We start from the raw sequence: 22463 nt of genomic DNA on the forward strand, positions 1-22463 counted from the left end.
CTTTCCACTCTTCCCCTGTATGCTTGCCCCTTTAAAAATTTCAGGAAAAAATAGCTTTACTTGAATAGAACTAGGCAAAATCAAGTTAAGTCATTGCTAAATTTGGCTTCTGAAGTGGTAGGTGACCTTCTTTGCTGAATTTTAGAATATATGCTATATCTGGATTTGATGCATTTTGTCTTTATATGTTTTTTTTTCTCAGTTGGAGATATAACACACCAAGTACCAGATGTTTGAGAACAGTGTATAAAGTGGAGTGTATCTTTTTGTGAACACAGTAAATAGAATCTGTGCATGCAATCTGAGTAGTTAGTAAGAAGTTTTGCCTTAACAGGCTTTGCATGTGCGAATACAACATGAACATATTCTATCCTGCTTTTTAAAAGTTTGGAAATTATGTTTTGAATGTTATATTTTTGCTTTCATTATTTTGGTTTTATAACAAAAAGGTGCTATCAAATTCAACATCACTGAACCATATGGGAGAAAGATTGTTAGCCTCTTAGCTCTTGTTACCTCCTGTGTTTTGTAGCAATCATCTCCCCTGCAAAAGCAGCTTTATTTCATTTAGCAGCTATGTTGTCCTTTGCATCACAAGCAGAGCTATGCAAAAATAGTGTTTTGATTGCTTTTTTCATTTTAATTCAGGGGTATTCCAACCTAGTTTTTCTTTTTTTTTCCTCTTTGTTTCTCTGTTTTTTTTGTTGCTGTCTAAATTTTTGTTCTGTTCTTAAAGATGTATTTATGTGAGTAGGGCCAGTATTTGAAATATTTTGATTAAATTATGCTTTACTTTCATCTAGATGAAATATTTTCTTTAAAAAGGAAACAAATGAAAGGGAAGTGGTAAGGATATTAAAAATCTTGGTATGCTTTTTCAGTCCAGATGGAAAAATAAGACCATTTTAGTCATGAAGTTTGAAAGGGAAGGAGCATTAAGCCTGCAGAGAGGCATGATGGATGTAGGCAGCAATCTTTGATGTGCAAGAAGACAAGGGTGGTTTGGGTAGAGGTGAGAACAGCTGGAATGCTGACTTGCTYGTATTCAAACTTTTCTGTGGAAGAGCAGGCTGTCTGGTTGCTTGTAACAATAGACACCTGASCAGACTAACTTACTCTCTAGCAGGCAGTGGCTCCTTGTTCTAACTGTAGGGATTGTGCAAGTCATGGATCAGCAACCTCATAGCAAGGGTTCTCTAATTCCCACAGTACTTAATGTTTGGATTTGTGAGTCACCGTGATCAAATGGAAGAGAGCAGCAGGAAACAAACCACCTAAAAATAAGTTATAAATGTTGTTGTAGATTGAGTATCAAAAGATCCTGCTCCTCTCAAAATGCAGAAAATTGGTTTCTTCAGCTTGAGAGATCATTAAATGAAACTTTATATCTTAAAGAAAAGTCCTGATGAGTTAAATGTCACAATGACGTATTTTGCTGCCATATTGTCTCATGAAACATAGTTCTGGAGATAGCTTTTGTCCCTGTGGCAGGCATCTAGCATGTCTGTTGTCTTTGGTGTTTTCAGGAGCAATTTCTGTTCAACTTTTTGCAGTGAGATGCTGAAAGACTGTAAGAGCATCGTAGCATGCRGGACAGCTGAAGTCAGTGTTGTTAATTTTGAAAACTTTATCCTTTTGAAGCAGAGGATGTGTTAGTGCTTTCTGATGGCTTTGCACAAAACATGCAGGGACAGAATTAAAAAGGGAGACCAATAAATTATAAAAATGGGTTAGAATCTAAGACAGAGGCACAGGCAARCACAACCAGGGGGTGGGCATCCAGCTGGTACATTTTCTTCCTGATTCCAAGCATTCTCTGATGCTATGTGAGCTTCTGACTTTTTGAGGAATATGTGTGCCTATGAGAACTAAATATGGTCAKTTGATTTCAATTTAATTTATATTTTCTTTATTTCCAGAGGAAAAGAATGGATGTAGGGATTATCACCAAGAACTCCTAATTCATATCATCTGGTCCCTAGCCCTGTATTCCTACACATTTCTGAAACTTAGTTTCTGGTAGTGGAAACCTCCATCTACTTTCTGTAACCAGCTCTATGACCCTTAGTATTTAATGTTTATGTTCTCTTCTGTGGCTTAAGTCCATTATGTGACCTGTCTTCACTGGATAAATACCTGACTTGCTATAGGCTGTGTCTTCCTTCAGGCTTCTGAAAGGACAAATTGCAATAAATTCAATAGATACTACTGCCTTTTCAGCAGTATTAGATAAGTTATCATTTGATAGGATTAGTACTGTCTTTCTTTCTTTTTCATTTTCTTGTGTATGGGACCTCCATAATTGTACTTTCTTTCTTCCTTTTATTAAAAAAAAAGGGGGGGCGATATGAGAAGAGTGTCCTGCCCTAAAGGTGAGAGTCATAAACCTGGGACATGGGCACAGTGACTGAGTGCATTTCACTATATTTCAGGCATTTCATCACATAATGGAATGTATAATTTCAAACTGGGCTCCCGGGTGCTGCACCCAACATATGGAGAGAGTTAGGATTTATCTTCCCCACCTGCTAGATGCAGGTCAGCGCTGATGCAGAAGCCACGTAATCATCCTGGTGAGGCACTGTGTCCAAGCTGAAAAGCCCAGCTTCTCAACAGTCTCTTGCCTGTACAGTTGTATTGTTTTGAGATCAGAGTTTGGAGTGCATGGGTAAAAGATCTCATGCTGTTTCGTGGAACACTTCATTCACATATCACTTGGGCACCCGCAAATGAGATCTGCAACACACAGGGCATGGGAGGTGCTTATAGGAGATGCTGAGGACAGAGGAATAGGTTAAGCTCTACCTTGCAAAAGCAGAGGAGTCCTGGGAGGAGTGAGGTACCTGCAGGTAGGTGCTCAGCATTCATAGCCACAAACCATGGCCTCGGAGATGACTGTCGTGGCTTTTGTGTAAGAAAGCTCAGGAGAGGAAAGGAAGCGTCCTTTTCCTCCTCACTCATTGTGTTTATGTCTAAATAGCTCAGTTATTAGAAAACTCACTGATACAAAGAAAATATATACTCAGAGTCCGTGCTCTGACTGTGTTTGAATCTTCCAGGAAAGTGAACCCATCATGCTGTTCTGGGCTAGTGAAAGTGGCTGTCCATATTAGCTGGTGTTACAGATACCATGTGTGTGGTAAGGGAGGCTGGTCTGGAGTTCCCATATGAAGCTCGAACTTTGTCATTTGTTTCTTTTCAGGGCTTGCATTTGCAAGCAGAGCCCTTTTTGGGTAGGCACGGTGCCGCACACGAAACCCTTCGCTTCAGCACCATGGTCAGCATTGATGGCTAATAGTGTTCGTACATGGTGAACACGCTCTATTTGTGTCACACGTCTTTCAAGTTTGGAAAACTGTGTTGTTGTTTATATCCCCTTGGAACAAATCCCCCTCATGCCTCGTCAGTCTGCATTTACATCAGTGAAAATCCACTGATGCTGATAGCCTTCTCCTTTGCTCCTGTAAGACAGSAGTGACTCCATGCAAGTAAATGTAGTAATACCAGCATAAAAGTTTCATGAAAGTGAAAGTTTAGGTTAGCACAAATTGTTGTAGCTATGTTAGCTGCCCAAAGGCTATTCTGATTTATATTAACTCAAGATTGGCCATTATGAATGGTTTCTCCCACCTGATCCTTTAAAAAACAAACAAACAAACAAAAACTTCTACTGGTTTTAACAAGAAAGTAGCAAAGCCTTCAGGCCTCAGCCTATCAGTTGTAGTTGTAGTTCTTCATGTAAAGTGGAGAAAGAATACTCTGTATTAATTTATCATGGCAGGAAAAAAAAAAGACTCTGTGGAAATGTATTGTGAAAAATCAAGAGCTTTGGGTCAGGTCTACAGCAGATATAAGCTGACCTCAGTTGTGGATTTGTCAAGGTGATTTGTTCCTCTGAGAAATACTCCTGTATAGGAGCTGAACTTGTGTGGATTTATCAGGAAATATCTGGCCTGGATGGAAATCACACAATCTACTTGTTGCTGAGTACTGCCGGAAAGAGTTAGCTAATTCTACTCAGCTCAGCTAGCTCCAGACTTCCTTTAAAATGTGCTTTAAGGCCTAAGAAGAAATTATGTGATTTCTTCTTGTTTTTGGAGATATATGGTAAATTTGGTTCTTCCATTTAATAATTGGATATTTTTTCATATTCTTAAAGGAGAAAATGCCAAATTGCCTTTTTAGGTCTGCCCTGGGAGGTCTTGTCCAATATCAGATTCATAGAATTTGCTTATTTTTGATGCTTGTCTCACATGTAAGCAAATATGTTCCTGCAAACTCCATCACAGTGAAGTGTAAAACAAGGATATGTTTAGAGTACTAGACAGTATTTTAACCACTCAAATCCTTGTACTTGTCATAGATAACTTGCAGGATAAACTCCAGACTGGTCTTTAAAAATAGTAACTCCTAATGGTATCATTTGTTCTGGTGATGAAACCATAATGTGAAGTGAGCTTTTTCCAGAAGCAGAATCCCATTAAGAACTGAGTCTGTGAAGTGCTGAGCATTCTCAGCTGGAGTGGGAGGTGAGACTGCTCAACAGTTCCCATGTGGTGCTAGCATTTTCCAAGACTGGGACCAAATGCACTGATACTTTCCTTTGAGTACGAAAAATATCTGGATGCATACTCTGCCTGACTTTCTGTTATGGCAAAGTACTGCTCATAAAGATCATACTTATAACTAGCTCTTGTGACTGTTATTTAAGACCTTCTTTTTGAGGGGTATTTGAAATGACTGTAAAAAATATTCTGGATTAAAATTCAGCATATGAGTTCTCTGACAGAATCTGCTAAAAGTTTTATTAGTTTCAGAAAATCCGCTTACATATTTCCCGCTTTTGTTTAGAGAGAATAAAATAAATGATTTTGTTTCATTTCATCTGTTCTGCTTTTTAATATGTGATGTCTCTTTCTCTGTTTATACCAAAGCTATGCTCAATACATTGCTGAATACATCTGAGACCAGATTCAGTTGTTATAGGCAGATGTAATTCTCATTGTGCCTGATTCTAATCTTAGCTCCTGATTAGCCTGGAGTGTCTTCTGCAGTGGTGTGAGATTCAAATCTGGCCACTGAATTTAATAAAAGATTATTGTAGAGTGGACATTTATCCTTAGAAATGATGCAGTTCATGTTACAGTGCTCTTGTAGAGCCACTGAATGCAAAGTCACTGCAGTCAAGAATTTTATTACTTTGCCACCCTGACATCTATTTTGTGACTTGTTTTTCTTTGGTGTTTGGTTAAATTATACTCCCTTGTGGTCAGTACAAAAGCAGATTGCTCTGCTGTAAACTTTTTTTTTTAGTTGTTATTATTATTATTATTATTTTTATTTTTATTTTTATTTTATTTCTTTTTTTTTTTTACTTAGGAGAGACTTTATATAGTACATTTGCAGGTTTTGCTTTGTAACGTTTATAATCTTGCGTATTTTCTCGAGGTTGGGGAAAGTTTGCTCGCTTGACCCGTGCCCTCACGAGCAGCCGAGGCGTGCTGCAGCAGCTTGCTCCAAGCGTGCAGAAAGGAGAGAACGTTCACAAGCATTCGCGACTCGCTGAGGTAATGTTTCCTTTCCCTGAGGAACCATAAAGAAGTGCACTTAACCTTTGTGAGTGTGTTGTCTCTGTGTAAGTCAAGTGCTCTCGGTCCTCCTTTGCCCTGGAATTCTGAAGCCTGGTGTCAGGCATGGGAGCTCTGGGGTGCGTCACGTGTGCTGTGATGTGTGTCCTGGGACAGTGGAATGGAAACTTTTGTCCAAAAGGCCTCATGTAAACTAATTGTAGTTTTGGGTTCTGTATCTCAACAAAATCTTATAATGGTATTACTATTAAAATAATGCTTTTGGCTTTTTTTGGCTTTTTTTTTTCTTTTTTTTTCCTTTCTTCTGGGGATCTCAGCATTAGTAGGATCTTGGACTAATCTCTTGTGTAAAATAGAAGTAAGAATACTATGGCTAGTACAGAAGGAGTTTCTGGAGAGTCATTCTGATAAAGGCTGAGGGTGCTGGCAAGGCTGAGAAAGCAGGAAGGAGCACATGAAATCTGAAGAGCTGTGTTTCAGAAGATGGTGCACTGTTGAGTGCACATCTTCATTATCTCCTACTCCCTCATCTCCCTCTTCTGCCTTTACTCAGCTGCTATAGATTAGAGTTGTAAATTCTTCCAGTATTAAAAATAGCTAAATGAACAGCTCCTTATACCCTGTTTTGCTCTTGAGAGAATGTAACTCAATGTTACTAGAAATGTGCCCTGTAAGAATATGACCCAGTCCTTTCCTTTATTTATAGGGTTTTTTTGTTTTTAGTAGGACCCCAACATGTGTTACAAACTGGTTAAAATATTTGTTTTAATTATTGCTTTTATGGACAGAACAGCTATAAGATGCCATAAGCAACACTGCAGACAGTTTAGAGAAATGAAAGTTTGACATCTAGTCTATATAGATTGCAAAGTTTTGAGAAGAGGCTCCCCAAAGTGCTAGGGCTTTAGGGCTTTCGCCACGAGGGGGAGAGGCAGTCTCAGGTTTCCTGCAGCTGTCTTTTGGGCCAGGAACAGGGTCTCCCTCGTGTAGAAACAGCTTAGAACAAGTTTTGCTATGGTGCTGATGATAGCACAGGCCAATATAATGTGGCACTCCTGTATCACCTATTGCTGTCAATGCCATGGCAGCAGCTGCAGCTCTTGACAATAGTTTGTAATGTTCCAGTATAGCTGAAGCTCTAATCCATTACTGGGCTCCTTGGGGTCTCTGCAGAGTCAGTACTCTGTTAATTTTCCCCTGTTTATATCTTGATTTCTATGCAAAATAGAGAGCTCCTGCCCAAGCCTGCGCTGCTATCACGTGTGACTGTAAAATGCCCATGGACAGGAGCTAACCTATTCTGTGTCTAATGCAAATGCCCTCAAGAATGGAAAACTGATTTCTGTTGGGAGTATTTTGGCAAGAAGGCAGAAATAACTTCTTAGATCATACTAGCATAGGGGAAGGTCAGACATTCACATGGACACTATACTGTAGGAGTACCATGTGATTATCATGTTTTCACCCTGAGGTTTCTTTTTAGTGTCCTAGAATTTGGGGCGCTCTCCCTCTTAATTTAACTCCCATAGTCTGCCTGATTCTATGCATTCCTCTAAAACATTTCAAGGCATAGCAGCAAATAATCCTTCCTTCTTTTTATATGTCTACCCATGAATTTTAGTTCATACAGGAATGTAGGCAGTAGAATGTAAGGCAAAGGGTCTGTGTGAGGTTATTCTGTTTGGCTCAGTGAACCTCAGTCTGGATCTAAGAGACTACACACCACTGAAACTTCTTGCTGGCTGATGTGTTCAACAAGCTTTTGCAAATGTTCTGACTGGTACAGCTAGGGGATTCATTACAAATAATAAAGGGCAAGTATATAGTTTACATGTGTGGAATTGCAGTCATTATCTTAAAAAGAACATTAGCCCCAACTGTGATGTTAGGTACCTCATTGTATATCTGCTGTAATTCTACTGAAGTCAATAGACTACGCTAGAGAAAAGCAGAGTGCAGATAATCATACAGACAAGCCCACTTTTCTTCCTTTGAAGATATATGGGTTGGCAGGCTTCTTATTCTAGAAAGAACTCTTGATAATATTCCAAATGGGATATCTAACTGTTCCCCATTGTATTTTCAAATCTTTTTTCTTTCTTCATCTCTGCAGTAACCTATTTGAAATCTTAAGTTCAAATTAAAATGCATCCTTTTACTTACTCAGTCTGCCATTTCATATCAATCTTGTTTGCCCCTGAAGGCTCTTCATTAATTGGGAGATTATTAGTGTTGCTGTTAGTCCACTATTAGTTATATTTTTGAAGAGCTGAGGAGCCAGCTCTGTCCTACAATCCGAGTGGGGCTAGGTGTTGTACAAACAAAAAACATGAGCCTGCCACAAGGGCTTACAATCTATGTTATTATTTATGATAAATTAATTTAAGAAAGGTGTTATGTTGGTGACAAGCAACTTTGTTTTATCCAGACTATGGATAGTACAAGTAGCGTCTGTTTTAAGCCTCAATCTCCGACTTTCACCAATTTGTGTAGATTTCTTTAGCCTCAGTTCTGTAATAGCAATCATATGGAAAGTGCTTAAATTCATTATACAATTAATGCAAGTGTGTGAGGTAACTGTGAAAGTACATTTGCAATGAGAGGAAAAGTAATTGATAATGTTTTTGTGGCTTCATCACTAAGGAGCTGATTGTAGGAACCATTCTTCCTGATCACTGCACAGTGCATGTGTCCTTTGCACTCAAGATATTGGCTGATGCATTCTGTATCTTTACCAGGCAGTTCTGGATAAAAATGTCATAATTAAAAATTGCAATAGTTATGAGAAATAAAAGTAGAAAAATTATAATGGTGCTTACTAACACTGCTTAATAAAGGACCTTCCACCATTTTTATTGTAAATCCTATTTAGCAGAGATGTGTAACTGCCACTAAAATCTACTTCAAGTTGAGACTTAGCACCTAGCTCTTGGCCTGGGAGCAATTTGTGTGGGTTCCTGTGAGAACAAAAGCAAGGGAAAATAAGAGAAAGCAAGCATATGCAATTGCAAGCACAAAAAGGAGAGATTAAGCTAGAAAATAATGATTGGGTTTTTTTTTTCCAGTCATGCAGTCTTAAAAATAAATAAATCATTGTAACCACTTGTTGAACTTTTATGAGTCCTGACTGGTGATGTATTCACCTTTTTTTTTTTAAGCAAATCTAGGATAAAACCTTTTTATTTTATGTTAAGTTAAAAAATGACCATAGCAAACTCATGAGGAAATTTGTCATTTCTGCTCTTGAAATAATATTTTCTGTCTTTAAAGAGCTATTAAAGCATCATTCATCATTACCACAAATAATAATTGCAGATAATACAACAGCAGTGGCTGATGAATCATAAGTAATTGGAATAATACTTCCATTAATAACTTTCTGCAACAAATATTTCTTTTACTGTAGTATAACTGCATAATGGAAAAAAATCTTCCAAAAACAGGGCTGTTTCAATTATTTAGAAAATGACAGTAATGAAATATTTTCTCAATGAAAATGGGTGGAAGCCTAGTATGTTGGTTTATTTGGTTGCTTACATTTTCTTAATAATTACTTTCATATTCATCTTTGGTGGTTTTTTTTCTCTCCAGGAGGAGAATTATCTTTGCAAGCAGTCTGAATCTAGTTGGTTCATGTGGGGGGAGGTAAACACACCTGGCTGCTTCAGTGAATATTGTGTTTCAGGCTGGCACTATTCTCCCCAGAAGCTGGAGGAGTGCAGCAAGAGTACCTTGGAGTAGGGCAGCAGGTACTTCTCTTTGCATCTACCTGGCTTCTCTGGATGGTGCAAAGAGAGTGGGGTTATAGTCCTTCATCTCCAGATGACCTGGTGGTGGTGTGCATGTCTGGAATGATGGTGAACAAATAGTCAGACTGTGTTGTCCTCGACGTGAAAAGTGGAGAAAAGAGTTCTTCCAACTTCCAGTGTAGCAACCTGACAAAATCAAGGACTTCAGCCATAAGCTCTGTGGAGCTTCTTCAATTATTTTTACATAGCACTGAACTCTCTTGTTGTACTTAATGATAAAAGCACACTGTTGTTATCTGAGAAAATTCAGTTTCATTAGAGTTTTTTTTCCCTTTCCTTCAATCAAAAGGAGAATTGGGTGCCTTTGAAAGCCCCAGGCTGGTAGTCTTGGAGACTGCAAGACCTTTGCTAATCTGTAAAGCAAATTGCCTTTCCAGGCAGAGGTAGTGTGAGCTGAGCCAGTGCCCCTCTTCCATCTCAGGCAGTGAAATTGATAGTTCATCCCTCTGAGAGTGCCTGCAAGCCACTGGGGTGGTTTTACAAGGCGTGCATTAGTGAGGTAGTGAAAGGGAGCCAGAGCTACAACTTGTCAACCCCATCCCACCTGAGCAAAAGATTGGAGACACCCCAGACTTGCTTCAGGTGATTTTCCCCACCGTGCAAGTGATTGCCRTCCCTATGTCATTCCCTGATTCCCATCTCCTGCCCTGTCCCCAACCCGTTTTGAGAATTGCACCCACATGCTGGTGCACATCCATCCTTTAGAGACCAGGTGAAGCTAAGGCAACCCATTTTTAAATAGCTGTTGGTTGAGCTTAACCAGAGACTCTGGGGTGGTAGGGAAGCTCAAAAGGTGGAAGAGTATTAATATAATCCCTAACCATTCAGATATTTTGGAGTACATTTACTTTCAAAATAAAAAGGGAAGGAGACTGATTCTTTTGTGTTTCTGTGCTGTAGGCCTTCAAATCTCAAACAAGCTAGGGAAGAGAGCTTTGCACTTGATGATGACATTTTAAAAAACACTGAAGCAGCAAAGTTGTTTGTTCTTAATGATTCAAAACTTGATGTCTGTTTCTTTTTGCATTCAGTGCAGTTTTACATCCGTGCGGTTTTACATCCATGCAGTTCCACTAGCTTTCCTGGCATCTTTTCTGATTTACAGCAGAATAATTGATACCATAATTTATCTCCTTCCTTATTTGCTAAGCAGAGATTGTTCTGACCTTCATTCCTATTATTCAGGTATATGACAATATGTTAGTATGTTTTTCTAGTAACTTTAGTTTGCAGGATGCAAAACTTCCACAAGTTCTTGGGTGGCCAAATGGAGTGCGTTTGATAATTCTTGGTCTAGAACTTAAATTCCAATATGTATAAGAAGAAATTGTGATTTCACCTTGTAAGAGGTGATATAAATTTAAGAGGTCATATAACCTCCCTATACTGACTAGATCTTAGCATTAGAACTAAAATCCAGTTAACTGACTCCAAAATATTACTCTGGGATGGAAAGTGCTTGCTTTTGCTGATCAATTATTTCATTTACTGAATATTGCACAGGATTCTTTTTGCCCAGTGAAGCATATTTCAGGCTTGGGATCTTATGTTAGAATTGCTATTCATGCAAATCCTCCTTGTAGCCCAGTGCTTTCTAACTGATCCAGTTACAGCTCCTATGCTCAAAAGGGATGGCAGGAGGCATTTGCAATACCACTCTTTTGCTAGAGCTTTTGCCAAGAAAAGACATCCTAATATTTGTAGCTGAGACTCCAAAGGAGCCCTGAAGGGAACATTGCTCTGTGTACATGTGCCAATTCAGTACACGACCTGTATGTCTCCCAGTCACTACCAGTGACTTTGGAGGGCTGTAGCAGCTGGCACAGCTACCTGCAGAGAAGAGACTGCTTCTGTTTTCTGCTGCTTCCAACTCCTCTCACCACAAGGCAACTTCTTTCTGTAGCATGGAGAACATGGGTGAATCAGATTCAGGAGTAGCTGACTACTTTGTACTGTGGTGGCCATGTCTGAATCCTGGCCTGGTCTGCTAGGGTTCAGCATAGCATGTCTTTCCTTRGTTGTTTTGGTTCTAGAAACTCAGAGAAACAAAACTATTAAATTTTACATTTTTTTCCAAAGTGTTGCTGTCCCTGTGCTAATCTGGAGATCTCTGTGAGCAGCTCATGCCAGTCTTCTTCTGGAGAACACACTGGGCTCAAAGTCAGCAGACTTATTTTTGCCTTGCAGCTCCCATCATCATTTACACATGTGCAAGGGACTGTGATCTGACAGTGTCTGACCCCTGTTGTGCACAAGAGTAAGTGATTATGTGAGGTTCAAAGAAGCAAGGAACTTGATCTAAGGCTGTTTTGTCCAAGTAGAACTCTTACAGCTGATTGTTTTCCTTTGTCCCTTTTGGCTTAATTTGTTGGAAAAAAGCCCACCAGCTCACMAAAAAAAAAAAATAAAAAAGCACTCAGAGAACCCTGCAGATAAAAATCCGTGTCTAAATAATTGACATTAATAAGCTGAGATAAGGAACATGAAAGGAAAACATTCTCCTATTATAGCTATAATGTCTGATCTTTTCCCAGAGGTGGCAGCCATTTAATTTTCTTCCCCACTACTTATTGCTCTGAACTATGATGAAAATAAATGTGAAAAAGGAACCATGATCTAAATAGTTTTCCTGGATTCTGTGAGTTTGGGGTTAACAAACACATCTCTCTTGAGCAAACCTCCATCATCTTTTCAGTTTTCACCAGGGTAAAGTTTATTTTAAAATTTAACTTGTTTTTATTTGGAGACAAGTTCTTTGCATTGGTTTCATCTTCATGTATATCCATAGATATAAACAAAGACACTCTGGTTCATAGGTATGTAAGAGGAACTTCAGTTCCAAAGATTTAGAGACATGATCCTGCTCTTTTTGTATGAGTGTGCAGTATGGGGAAGATGGTAGACTTAAGATGAACACCACTGATCAAGATGCAAAACCGCAATACTACTCAGGCTTAACTGCTTATTTTCCTACTGAACTAGGCTGCAAAGGAAATATTCCTAAATTAAGTATTACTCTAAGGTTCCAAGCATAAAGAGTTCAAAGAATTAATGAATTGTTAATAAAATCTTAGAGATGATTCCAGCAGTCTGGTTGTTAGCTGTATCTTATGTGTGTTTGGCTGTATCTATATGTGCTTGGCTTGAGGTCCAGAGTTTTAAGCACTTGCTTACAGTTAATTTTTTGCTGTAGTGCTTTTTGAATTCAGATTTTACTGTATTGTAACTTGACCTTACACCATCAGATACTGAAGACGCTGATCTTCTCTCAGTGAAAATTTAAAGTTAAAAATGGGCATAGTTTGTTGAGGCTAATGATAGCCACCCATGTGCTTTATTCCTGCGCTGCACAGAGAACAGGAACAAAGGCCCATGCCTTTGTGATACATTGTAGTGCAGAACCTGATTACAGATATAGCATAGTCAAGAGTTAAATAGACAGTGTTGAGAATCAAATGTGGTCCATTGGTCCTGCTCCTGGACTGGAAGTCAGAAGTTGTGGTATTGTTCCTGGTTTTGCCATTGTGTTCCCCCCCCCTCCTCCCCAACTGCTTTCCTTCCCATCATTTATCTGTCTCATCCATTTAGACTGTGGAAGGAGCTGTCTCTTCCCTGTATATCTTGGAGGCTCAGCACATTAGGCTTAGTGCTAAAAAATAATGGCATTAAAAGAAATAACTTTTCTCAGGTTGATGCTGGTTTATTTAAAAAAATACTTATCCTGACTTGCTTACTGTTTGATGGTGTTAAAGGGAGTTAGTGGGCATGTATTCTTATCAGCTGTTGTGCTGAGCTCAAGAATCTACAATGTGCAAAATTACATTGAAAATTAAGCATGTTTCCTTTTTCTCCTGAAATCTCTGTCACTACAGGTACTGCAGCTGGGCTCTGAAATCCTCCCACAGTACAAACAAGAGGCACCAAAGACTCCACCACATATAATTTTGCATTATTGTGTTTTCAAGACTACCTGGGACTGGATCATCCTGATCTTAACCTTCTACACTGCTATTTTGGTCCCTTACAATGTCTCCTTTAAAACCAAACAGAACAATGTGGCATGGCTAGTAGTGGACAGCATTGTAGATGTCATTTTTTTGGTAGACATTGTGCTTAATTTCCATACAACCTTTGTGGGGCCAGCAGGAGAGGTGATCTCTGACCCAAAGCTGATCCGCATGAATTACTTGAAGACTTGGTTTGTGATTGATCTGCTGTCATGCTTGCCGTATGATGTCATCAATGCATTTGAGAACGTTGATGAGGTCAGTATACTAGTTCCACTTCCACCCCTTAATTTTTTATACTTAGTGTTTGGGGGAAAAATGAAAAACAAGAAAGAAATGGGTTCTTTTCAATAGATTGGATTAGTGTACATATGTCTCTAGTAGCAGCCCTCAGCACACGTAGATGTTTGCTGATAAGTCCTAGCCAGAAGGGTCCATCCTTAGCTGCATTGAGAGAGGCTGAGTTTTTTGGTGTCAGAAATTCATGTTTATTTTCCTTCGATCTACATTCTTAGAGTTTGGGAGGGCAGGTAGGAGCAGACAACAGAACCTGGGTACACCACTGAGAAAAACTACTTCATCTAACTTACCATGAATAGCTTCAACTGGGGTATAAGGATAGTTTCCTGGGGCAGGGTTCTCTTTCTTTCGCTGTAGTTGAACAGGATACATGCACTAATGGCAATTCTTCATATGAGCAATGGGGAAGTATAACATGCTTTTCTCAGCTGTGTTTAATGTGATGTAGCAGGTGACAAAGGCAGGCAGTGTGACCAACTAATTCTCCTTTGTCCACCACAGAGTACTGTGTGGATATCTGGTGATCCACGCACCACTGTTTGGGAACATTTGTTTTAGAGGAAGATATAGCATTTGAAGATACTGTTTTCATGCTTGTTTGATAACTTCATATTTAGAAGAAAGGACAGGGAGAGATCTGGAAATCTAGACTCCTTGTTCTTTCTTGCTCATTTCTTTGGGAACAAGTCACAAGCTAGCAAAAGAACTAATATTCAGGCACTTAAAACCACAATACTACTCTGGCTTAACTGCTTATTTTCCTACTGGATCAGGCTGCAAAGAAGACATTCCTAAATTAAGTATTACTTTAAGTTTCCATGCATAAAGAGTTCAAAGAGTTAATGAATTGTTAATAAAATCTTAGAGATGATTCCAGCAGTCCACTTATTAACTGAATATTTTATCATCTGTACCATCAACCAATTATGTGTCTAGATTATCTGTGATGCATATTAAACCTGTAACATATATACACAGCCCATCACTGCTTAGCATTTAATATTTAGCTTGCAATATTTAATTTTTATGAGTTCCTTTAAAATACGACCACATTATAAATATGACCTACCTACCTCAGTCCTGAAATCGAGATATTAAAAGAAAATTATACACAGTGAAATATCTGGGTAAAAACATAAAACCACATTACTTTTGTAAAAAATATACCACACAGGTTGCTTATCTAACTAGATCCATTTAAAGTATTATTTTCTTCTTTGGCTTGAGGATAAGTAGGCAAACTATTGGATGCAGTGGAACAAACATAATGTTATTTGATATTTAATTCCCTAGAGAGGTTTTCATTTTATATAAAGCTACAAACTGAAATAACACAAATGAGATCATCTAAAAAAAAACTTGTAAGGACCTGTCCTTAAATATTTGTTCATCATAAAATGCACCCAGCCTGCAGATTCCTATGCAGTGCTTTCACATTTTACTTTATTGTTGCACTGATACAGCAATAGACACAGCGGTATGCCAATATCCAGCATTTAGACTGAGAGTAAAAAGAAAACAACTGCCACACTCTCCACAGATAGTAGCAACCTGCTAATGACTTTGCTGGAGAGACATTTCATAACTGTAGTCTGGTGATGTGACCTACGGGACATCCCTGAGGAATGTATCTGTACCGGTGGCTATGACACAGCCCTTGAGCTGAGCACAGATACACTTGGACTTGTGGTAGCGATTCTACAGAGAAATTAATGCTATGCTAGTTTGAATGTCTCCAGGTTCTTAGTCTTCATGCTGCCTTGCCACTATGAGCAGCTGATTGGTACTTTAGTTTTCCTATGGCTCTTCAACAGTCTCCTTAATCAGTATAACAGTGTTTAGTTTTAGTTATTCTAGCTATCATGCCCAAGGAAAAAACATTCTACTTCATGCTGTCCTTTCAAGACTGTTCATCTCTTTTTCCTCTAGTGGRTTCTGACATTCAGCTGGTATAAATCATTGTAGGGTCATTAGAGCAGAGTTTTCCACTGGTGTAAATTGCTGTACTTCTGTTAAGGGGCTCATAGACTGGTTTACAGGACCTGAGGGGATTTGCCAGCAACTTCAGCAGAATAATGCAGTGCACATCAGGTGAGGATTTAGAACAGTATATGCTGATCACTGTTTCATGAACTGCCTGTAGAGAAAAAGATAACCTTTTATTAAAGAAGAAAGCCACATTCAAGGAGTCTTGAACGTAGAAAGGCCTTAGCTTATACCTCATTCTCTGCTGTGTAGAGAACTCCTTTGTGGGCCAGCTCCTTCTATTTCAGACCTGCTGGCTTAGGTTTTACTTCTCACTCACTCTGGACTTCACACCATATTAGTTCACAGCTGGGAATTACCTTTTAAATAAAAAAAATGGATTAAGTCAGCTGCTGGGCTGCACTGCTCAAATTAGAAGTGGAGTGGCCAAACTGGGTCACTACCTGGGTGCTATTTTGATTTTACTAAAGGTAACTTCCATGGAACCGTGAGATTGGAGTCAGTAGGTGGCCCTGGCTGCTGCAAGGACAGAGAATTTCACATTGAAAGTCTGGAATTTTTTACTGCTTCCAGTAAATAGCCATAAAAAAAGCTAGATATTAAATGATGCTCAGTGTCAGCAGTGGTCATAGAATGAGATAAAGACTATAAATTCCCATTTTCCTGTTTCAGTATTTTCCATATACAATTTTAAACAAGAGGAAATAGAACCCTGGCTTTGTTGCAGTCCCTATTGCAAAGGGAGACCAAAGCAGGTGAAAGCTGACTATTTTTTCTGCCTGCTATCATTTTCTGTAAAAAGAACTGTCACTGAAGACGCTGAGGATGTCATGGAAGAGCTAACCTGAGAAGCCAATTTGTTCTTAAGAATGCCATAATTCCTGTGCTGTATACAATGAATTGATTTGCATGGGTTACAGGATCTGGAGCTGATGAAGTAAAAAGCTGTGGGGATAGTATGTTTCACAAACTTTTTGGCTCTTTGGAAAATTCTGGGACTGTCCCATCATTTAGCTCTTGCAGCAGCTAGGTTAATAATAATGAAGTCATTTTGGCCGTCTTTAAGGTGTTCCACCACTAAGATTAAAAACAACATATGAAACGAGAATTGTTTGATATTTTTGACAAGAAGTTGATTTAGAAAAATTCTGATTTCTCTATTTAGAATAGTTTGATTTTTCTTTTTCATCTTGAAGCAGCTTGTTGTTTTGCAACTTATATTATTATTCCATTGTAAAATATAATGGAAAATATATTTTGAAACAAAATGAGTGCGACATCTTTGTTTTTCAGACAACCTCAAAATTCTTGGGGTTTGTTGCAATTTGGAACATTAGGATATTTTCAATTCTCACAGTTTTTATATAATTGAAATTCCAGTTTCCTCTCTGCACTGTTGAGAATATTTTGTCCCTAAAAATACTTTGAATTCATTAACTATTAATCAATGCAACTATTAATAACTACAATCACTACAAGAGGCACTTAAGTCTAAATAGCCATGTTCTATAGATGAAGACAGAAGAAAAATTAATGTCTTTTTTCAAGGCCATAGATTTAAATATGCAAATGTTTGAATTTTCTGGTCTCAGGTGCTGTGCTCAAACAGACAGAATACAGTATCTCCTTTTCAGACACTAAGAGAATTCAACAAATGAAAAAAGAAATAGCTGTAGGGAAATTTCCATTGTTACCCAAATGAAAAAAAAAATTTGTAAATGCTTTCCTGCCTTTTCTATATGGTGAGCTGATTTTACAGTTAAATACAAATTACATTCTTGACCTGCCGTAGAACTTCTCAAAAAGAAAATATTCCATTTATTGATGAATAAACATGGTGCTAGGCTTAGACTTCCTACCATTAAAACAATAGAATATGTTCTGGTTTAGTTTGAGTAAGATGAAAATATTGGCATAAAGTTTACACAGCCCTCAAAGTCTCTGGTATCAGTTTCTTTTGAATTTGAATGATTACAATAACGTTTGTCAGTAATCTTTTACAGTAATTAGTATTTTTCCTCACTTAAGGAAATGCCATCTACTTTGGGGAATAATGTTATCTTTCTGTGTTGAGACATCAATCAGTAGATTTAATAAAAAACAGGCTTAAAGAAAATTCCACAATTTTTGCCAAGAACAATTCAGCTTAAGACCTTGAATTCCAAAGGCAAGTTGAAGCATATTTTTGCAGTGTCAGCTTGAGCAATTTTATACTGTGGTTTTCAGCCATAATACCATAAGATATAATTTATGTTGGAAAAAATTTGACTTATTACATGTGATACTGTTGTTGTGAAATCACATGGCAGGAGTGGAATCCAGTCATGTCACCACCAAATAAATCTCTGGAATAGGGAGTTTGTAGTAAAAATTGCTATCTGCATTTGAATGGAACAATATGATCAATTGTTGTCTGATACCAAATTGAAAACCATATATCACTCTTATTAGTTGAGGTAGAAGAGGAATAAAAGCACGGTAAAAGATCATCAGGAAAGATGCATTCAATATAAATGATCTAGTGTTCACTTAACTGTATGAATAGGAGAGAAGCTAGTATTTAGACAAAGATGACATATAGCTTTCAAAGGACAGAATTTACGATGMTGAAAAAGTCTCAGAAAAAACACAATACACTAGTATCAGAAGTAAATTAAGCAATTTAGTGCTAAGTGAGCATGGTGTAGCCTGAAAGTAAACAGTGAGTTGTGCGAGAGGAAAAAATGAATGTGTTGCTGGTCAGATGGCTGGTAACTTTGTGAGACAGTACTTTTGCAATAGATTAATTTAAACCTTATTAGTGGAATAATCTCTTGTGCTAATACAAATTAGCTCTCTAGGAATCACTGAAGTAGCTACGCTGAAAAGCCTGCAACTTTCCAAGCATTGTTTTATCATTTGTTTGCTATAAGGGGCAAGGGGAATAAATTATCATGATACTTACAGTTTTGTAAAATAGAGGGGCCTGAAAAGGAAAGATTTTGGATTAGATGAATTTTGCAAATTGAAAAATATAATTCTTAGTCTTTTAAGCTTTAAATAGCTATAATTTGAAAGCCAATTGAAAGCTGTATAGTTCATCTGTCCTATTTGGATCTGTCTAATTGGGAAATATTAGGAGTGTTTTGGATGTGAGTCTATTGATAAATCTGGTAATGAGTCAATATTTTTCCATGGCTAATTAAAATTAAAGCATTCATAACCTGCTTTCTATGTGATGCTGTAACAGAGCAGCTAAATATTGCGGAGTGTGATGCAGGCGCAGAGGAGAGGCCGGCAAYGTGCCGTTCTGGGACGTGCTGCCAGTAGGCGAGAGGGGATGAGCGAGACCCCTCAGACTGGGTTACTCCTAGCAGGTGCCTCTGGGGGAGAGTCAAGAGACTGAGGCACAGGCCTTGGGATGGGAGCAGTGAACAATTACTTGTTGGGTGTCCCCTGGTGAGACACCCCTGGGAAACAGGACAGAGCCCTGGGAGGCAGTGCTCCGGGCTGTAAGCTGCCAGAGACCCTGGGAGCAAGGCTGGTGGGGTTGTAGGGGTCCCTCGCTGATGGTGCTGGGAGCATCAGATGGAGCCTGGGGGCCTTGACTTGTGGAAGGAGGCAGGTGCAAGAGAAAGGAGAGGTCACTAAAGGAGGGGAGCTGCTAGCCTGGCCCCCGAGGGGTTTGCCGGGCAGGAATTGCACCTTAACAGGCAGGTAGGTGGAAGAAATGTATGGAGAAATGCAAACGAGGCAAAACAGATTGCCAGGATAAACCAGGGAGGCAGAGGAGCACTTACTGTTCATTTTCTTGAGGCAGAGGAGCACTTACTGTTCATTTTCTTGAGGATTTGATCCAATTTGTGTCTCCCTCTACAAATTTTCTCCCCTTTTTTAAAATCAAATATTGATTTCTTCTAACTTCCCTCCTTAAGAGCCCAACTTCCATGCTGCTGCTGCAGTGCCTCCTTTATGCTAGCCTTTCAAAGAGCAGGGTACCTTTCCTTCTTCCAAACCGTGTTGGTGTCACACATAGGCACTGCAGTGCTCTACTACTGTTTAACCAATTTACAATTAAATTCTGTCCTGTGTAGTAAGCCTGCTTAAAGTGTTAAATTCATTTAAGTTCTGCTTAATCCCCTGTTCTCCCCCAGGTTCATACACCTTGGTGGCTCAGATGCATCCACACTGTCTACTAATGGATAGCCCTTCCCAAAAGAGCATACCAGAGAAGGATGCCTTACTGCATCCCTGCCCAGCACCTACTCTGCAGGTTCTGCTTGTGACTGTCAAGATGCCAGTCTTCTGCGCTACTAATGTTCAGATTAGGCTTTATTGCTAAGTCACAGATAAGTAAGGGTGTTACTGGGTTTCAAGGCTGCTTTCTCCTAGCTTTGAAAAGCATGACATGATTTATCATACTGTAAAAGAGAGAATAGTACTCCACATAAGCTATTTAATCTGTATAAGGGTAAAAGAATTAAAATGCTGAATTACATTTCCAGTGATAATGTATGGTGATAGCCTTTGTCCAAGAAGKAGAGCTAATTGAATTTATTAGATTCTGAATTATTTCAAAAAGTGGCTGTTAGAGTGATCCTTACACTGCATATAAAGGGAAGCATGTTTCAGACACTAGATCAGTTACCCTGTTTTTTTTTTTYCCCCAAATTTAGAATACTTGCATTGATCTGAGGCAGAAAGTCAGATGAGACAGCAAAAAGTATTTATTTGAGTAGCTAAATGGTTGCTTTATAGTCTATTTCATATTAGGGATTGGATTAGAATTTAAGATGGAACAGTATTAGATGTCACTAACATTAAATCTTATCTGGGTGTTTTGCCTCTTCAAGATAAATAAAAAGCTCTGGAACTGACTGTTTCATTGAATCAGAAGCGTTGGGAGGCAGATAAGTGCCTGTCAGGAGCAAATCTTTGATTTTTTTTTAGTGTGGCAAGTGGGATGGGAAATAACACTTCATGACATTTTAGTTTACTTAGGTGTTATCTTTGTCTTGAGTCTTCCTCTTGAAGTCAATTAAAAAAAAAAAAAGGTTTGTTTCCTAGATATATTGTTTTTTTGAGTGTGTGTGTCTGTGTGTCAGGCAAGTGTGGATGTAGTTTTATAAAAGAAAAATCAGCCATTTCTCTTGTCATACCCTGTGCCCTTATGGATGATTAGTTGCTGCTTCTATCTGGATTCTAACCAACCTGGTGTCTGACTAAACAAGTTTTGTGAGTCTAGCAATCTGCTTTCTTCAATATTGAGAACCACAGCGGTAACGAGAGGGTTTAGATATTGATTTTGACCTGTGAGCATAATGTTATCTCATCTGTTGGCTGCTAAATATGGCAATCTGTAGGAAAGGTCATGTTCTCAGACCTAATTAAGACAATCAGAAGAGGCAAATAACAAAGACGAAAAGTCCTAATAAAGGCCTGATGGCAGAGAGTGCCGCCATGTTACTGCAGATGTGGAGAGCCAGGCTGCAGCACAGCTGAGTTAAGAATCTGATGTCAAGAAAAGAGGCATTGCTTTTTACAGCTCTTACCTCACTTATGCTAGTGATAAATTTGGTTCATTGTCTCCCTTTTTTGGATGAATAATTAATTTATTTTTGATTCGTTTCATTCTCATTGCTTTCGTGGTTAGCTTTTAATCTTCTGCTTCTCCCTTTAATTGAGGTGGAACCAACTTCAGTTGTTACATGTGAGAGGAAAGTGTTGGATGACTTAGAGCAGACTTATGTCAATACTGAATATTTCTTACTTTAAAATAAATTAAAATAAAGAGGAAGTGGAAAATAAATTATCCTTCCTTTGAGACTAGAAACAAAATCTTGATGCTTGGGTTGAGTGCATTTCTTTTCTGCACCATGTGGATAGTATATAATGGCCTAAAAAGTGTGGGAGATGGGATGGAAGTGGTATTTTACTTCTTCCCTAAAGTTGTTCATCCTTTGTCATCTTTGAAAGGGAAAATGAATTATTTCTCTTTTTTTTTTGTCTGTTGTTCATTTTTGTTGCTGTTTTTAGACAAGCAATCTTTAAACAATTTGCGTTTTTTAAGGTGGAAGTCTATTTTTCAATGAATCGTGCGTTGAGTTTAATTTTGCATGGCAAATACAAAACAATAACTTCTTTATTTGTACAGAACCTAGCATTATAGTGCTCACTGTTGCTGTTCCTAGGGGCTGTAATGATACAAATAACTAATAATTACTCTGCTATAGCCCTTATGTTTGCAAAATACTTCACAAAGTAATTCATCACAGGGCCTCTTCTCTATCTTTTTTTATGGATAGGGAAGTAATGGTGAAAAACTTATGTTGTCTTGACTGAGGCTGCAAGCAGTCTGATGGAAAGCTCAAGCCAGAACATAGATATCCTGACTCCTGTGTTTTGAAAGAAGATTACTGGCATGTCTGAGATATCAACATGAAACACCATGAGAGTAGATCACATCCTGTAGAAAACGAGTTTTAAAAAAAAATACCTGGGTACAAATGTGCAGTATCTAGCGAGGCGGTTTAACTTATAGCAAATTATGCATGAAGATTTAGTTTGGGAAGTATTTCATGGATAAACTTCTGAAGCCTTTTCTCTATTGTAAAATGTGGGTCCTGCTTCACTCCAGCACTCATGAAGGCTGACCTGGTTTTATGTTGTGTTTTAGGTGCAGTTCTATTCTGCAAAGGCACATAGGAGGAGAGGAAGGGGGGTTGTATTTATTATTTTAAAGGCTTTTGGCATTCAGATTTGCTCAATCAGAGAATATATAGTTATTTCTTCCG

General features: G+C 38.5%; 1 protein-coding gene across 1 annotated transcript in view; it reads left to right on the forward strand.

The window, feature by feature from the left end:
• Positions 1–22463, forward strand: part of KCNH1 (potassium voltage-gated channel subfamily H member 1) — a 175881-nt gene that overhangs the window by 13716 nt on the left and 139702 nt on the right. Inside the window, exons 4-5 of the mRNA XM_026072343.1 lie at positions 5449–5567; positions 13270–13662. Coding sequence (XP_025928128.1) covers positions 5449–5567; positions 13270–13662 — 512 coding nt within the window. The remainder of the gene's footprint in view (positions 1–5448; positions 5568–13269; positions 13663–22463) is intronic.

Source organism: Apteryx rowi, unplaced genomic scaffold (assembly GCF_003343035.1).
Source record: "Apteryx rowi isolate R43461 unplaced genomic scaffold, aptRow1 scaffold_34, whole genome shotgun sequence".
In the NCBI taxonomy this organism is placed as follows: domain Eukaryota; kingdom Metazoa; phylum Chordata; class Aves; order Apterygiformes; family Apterygidae; genus Apteryx; species Apteryx rowi.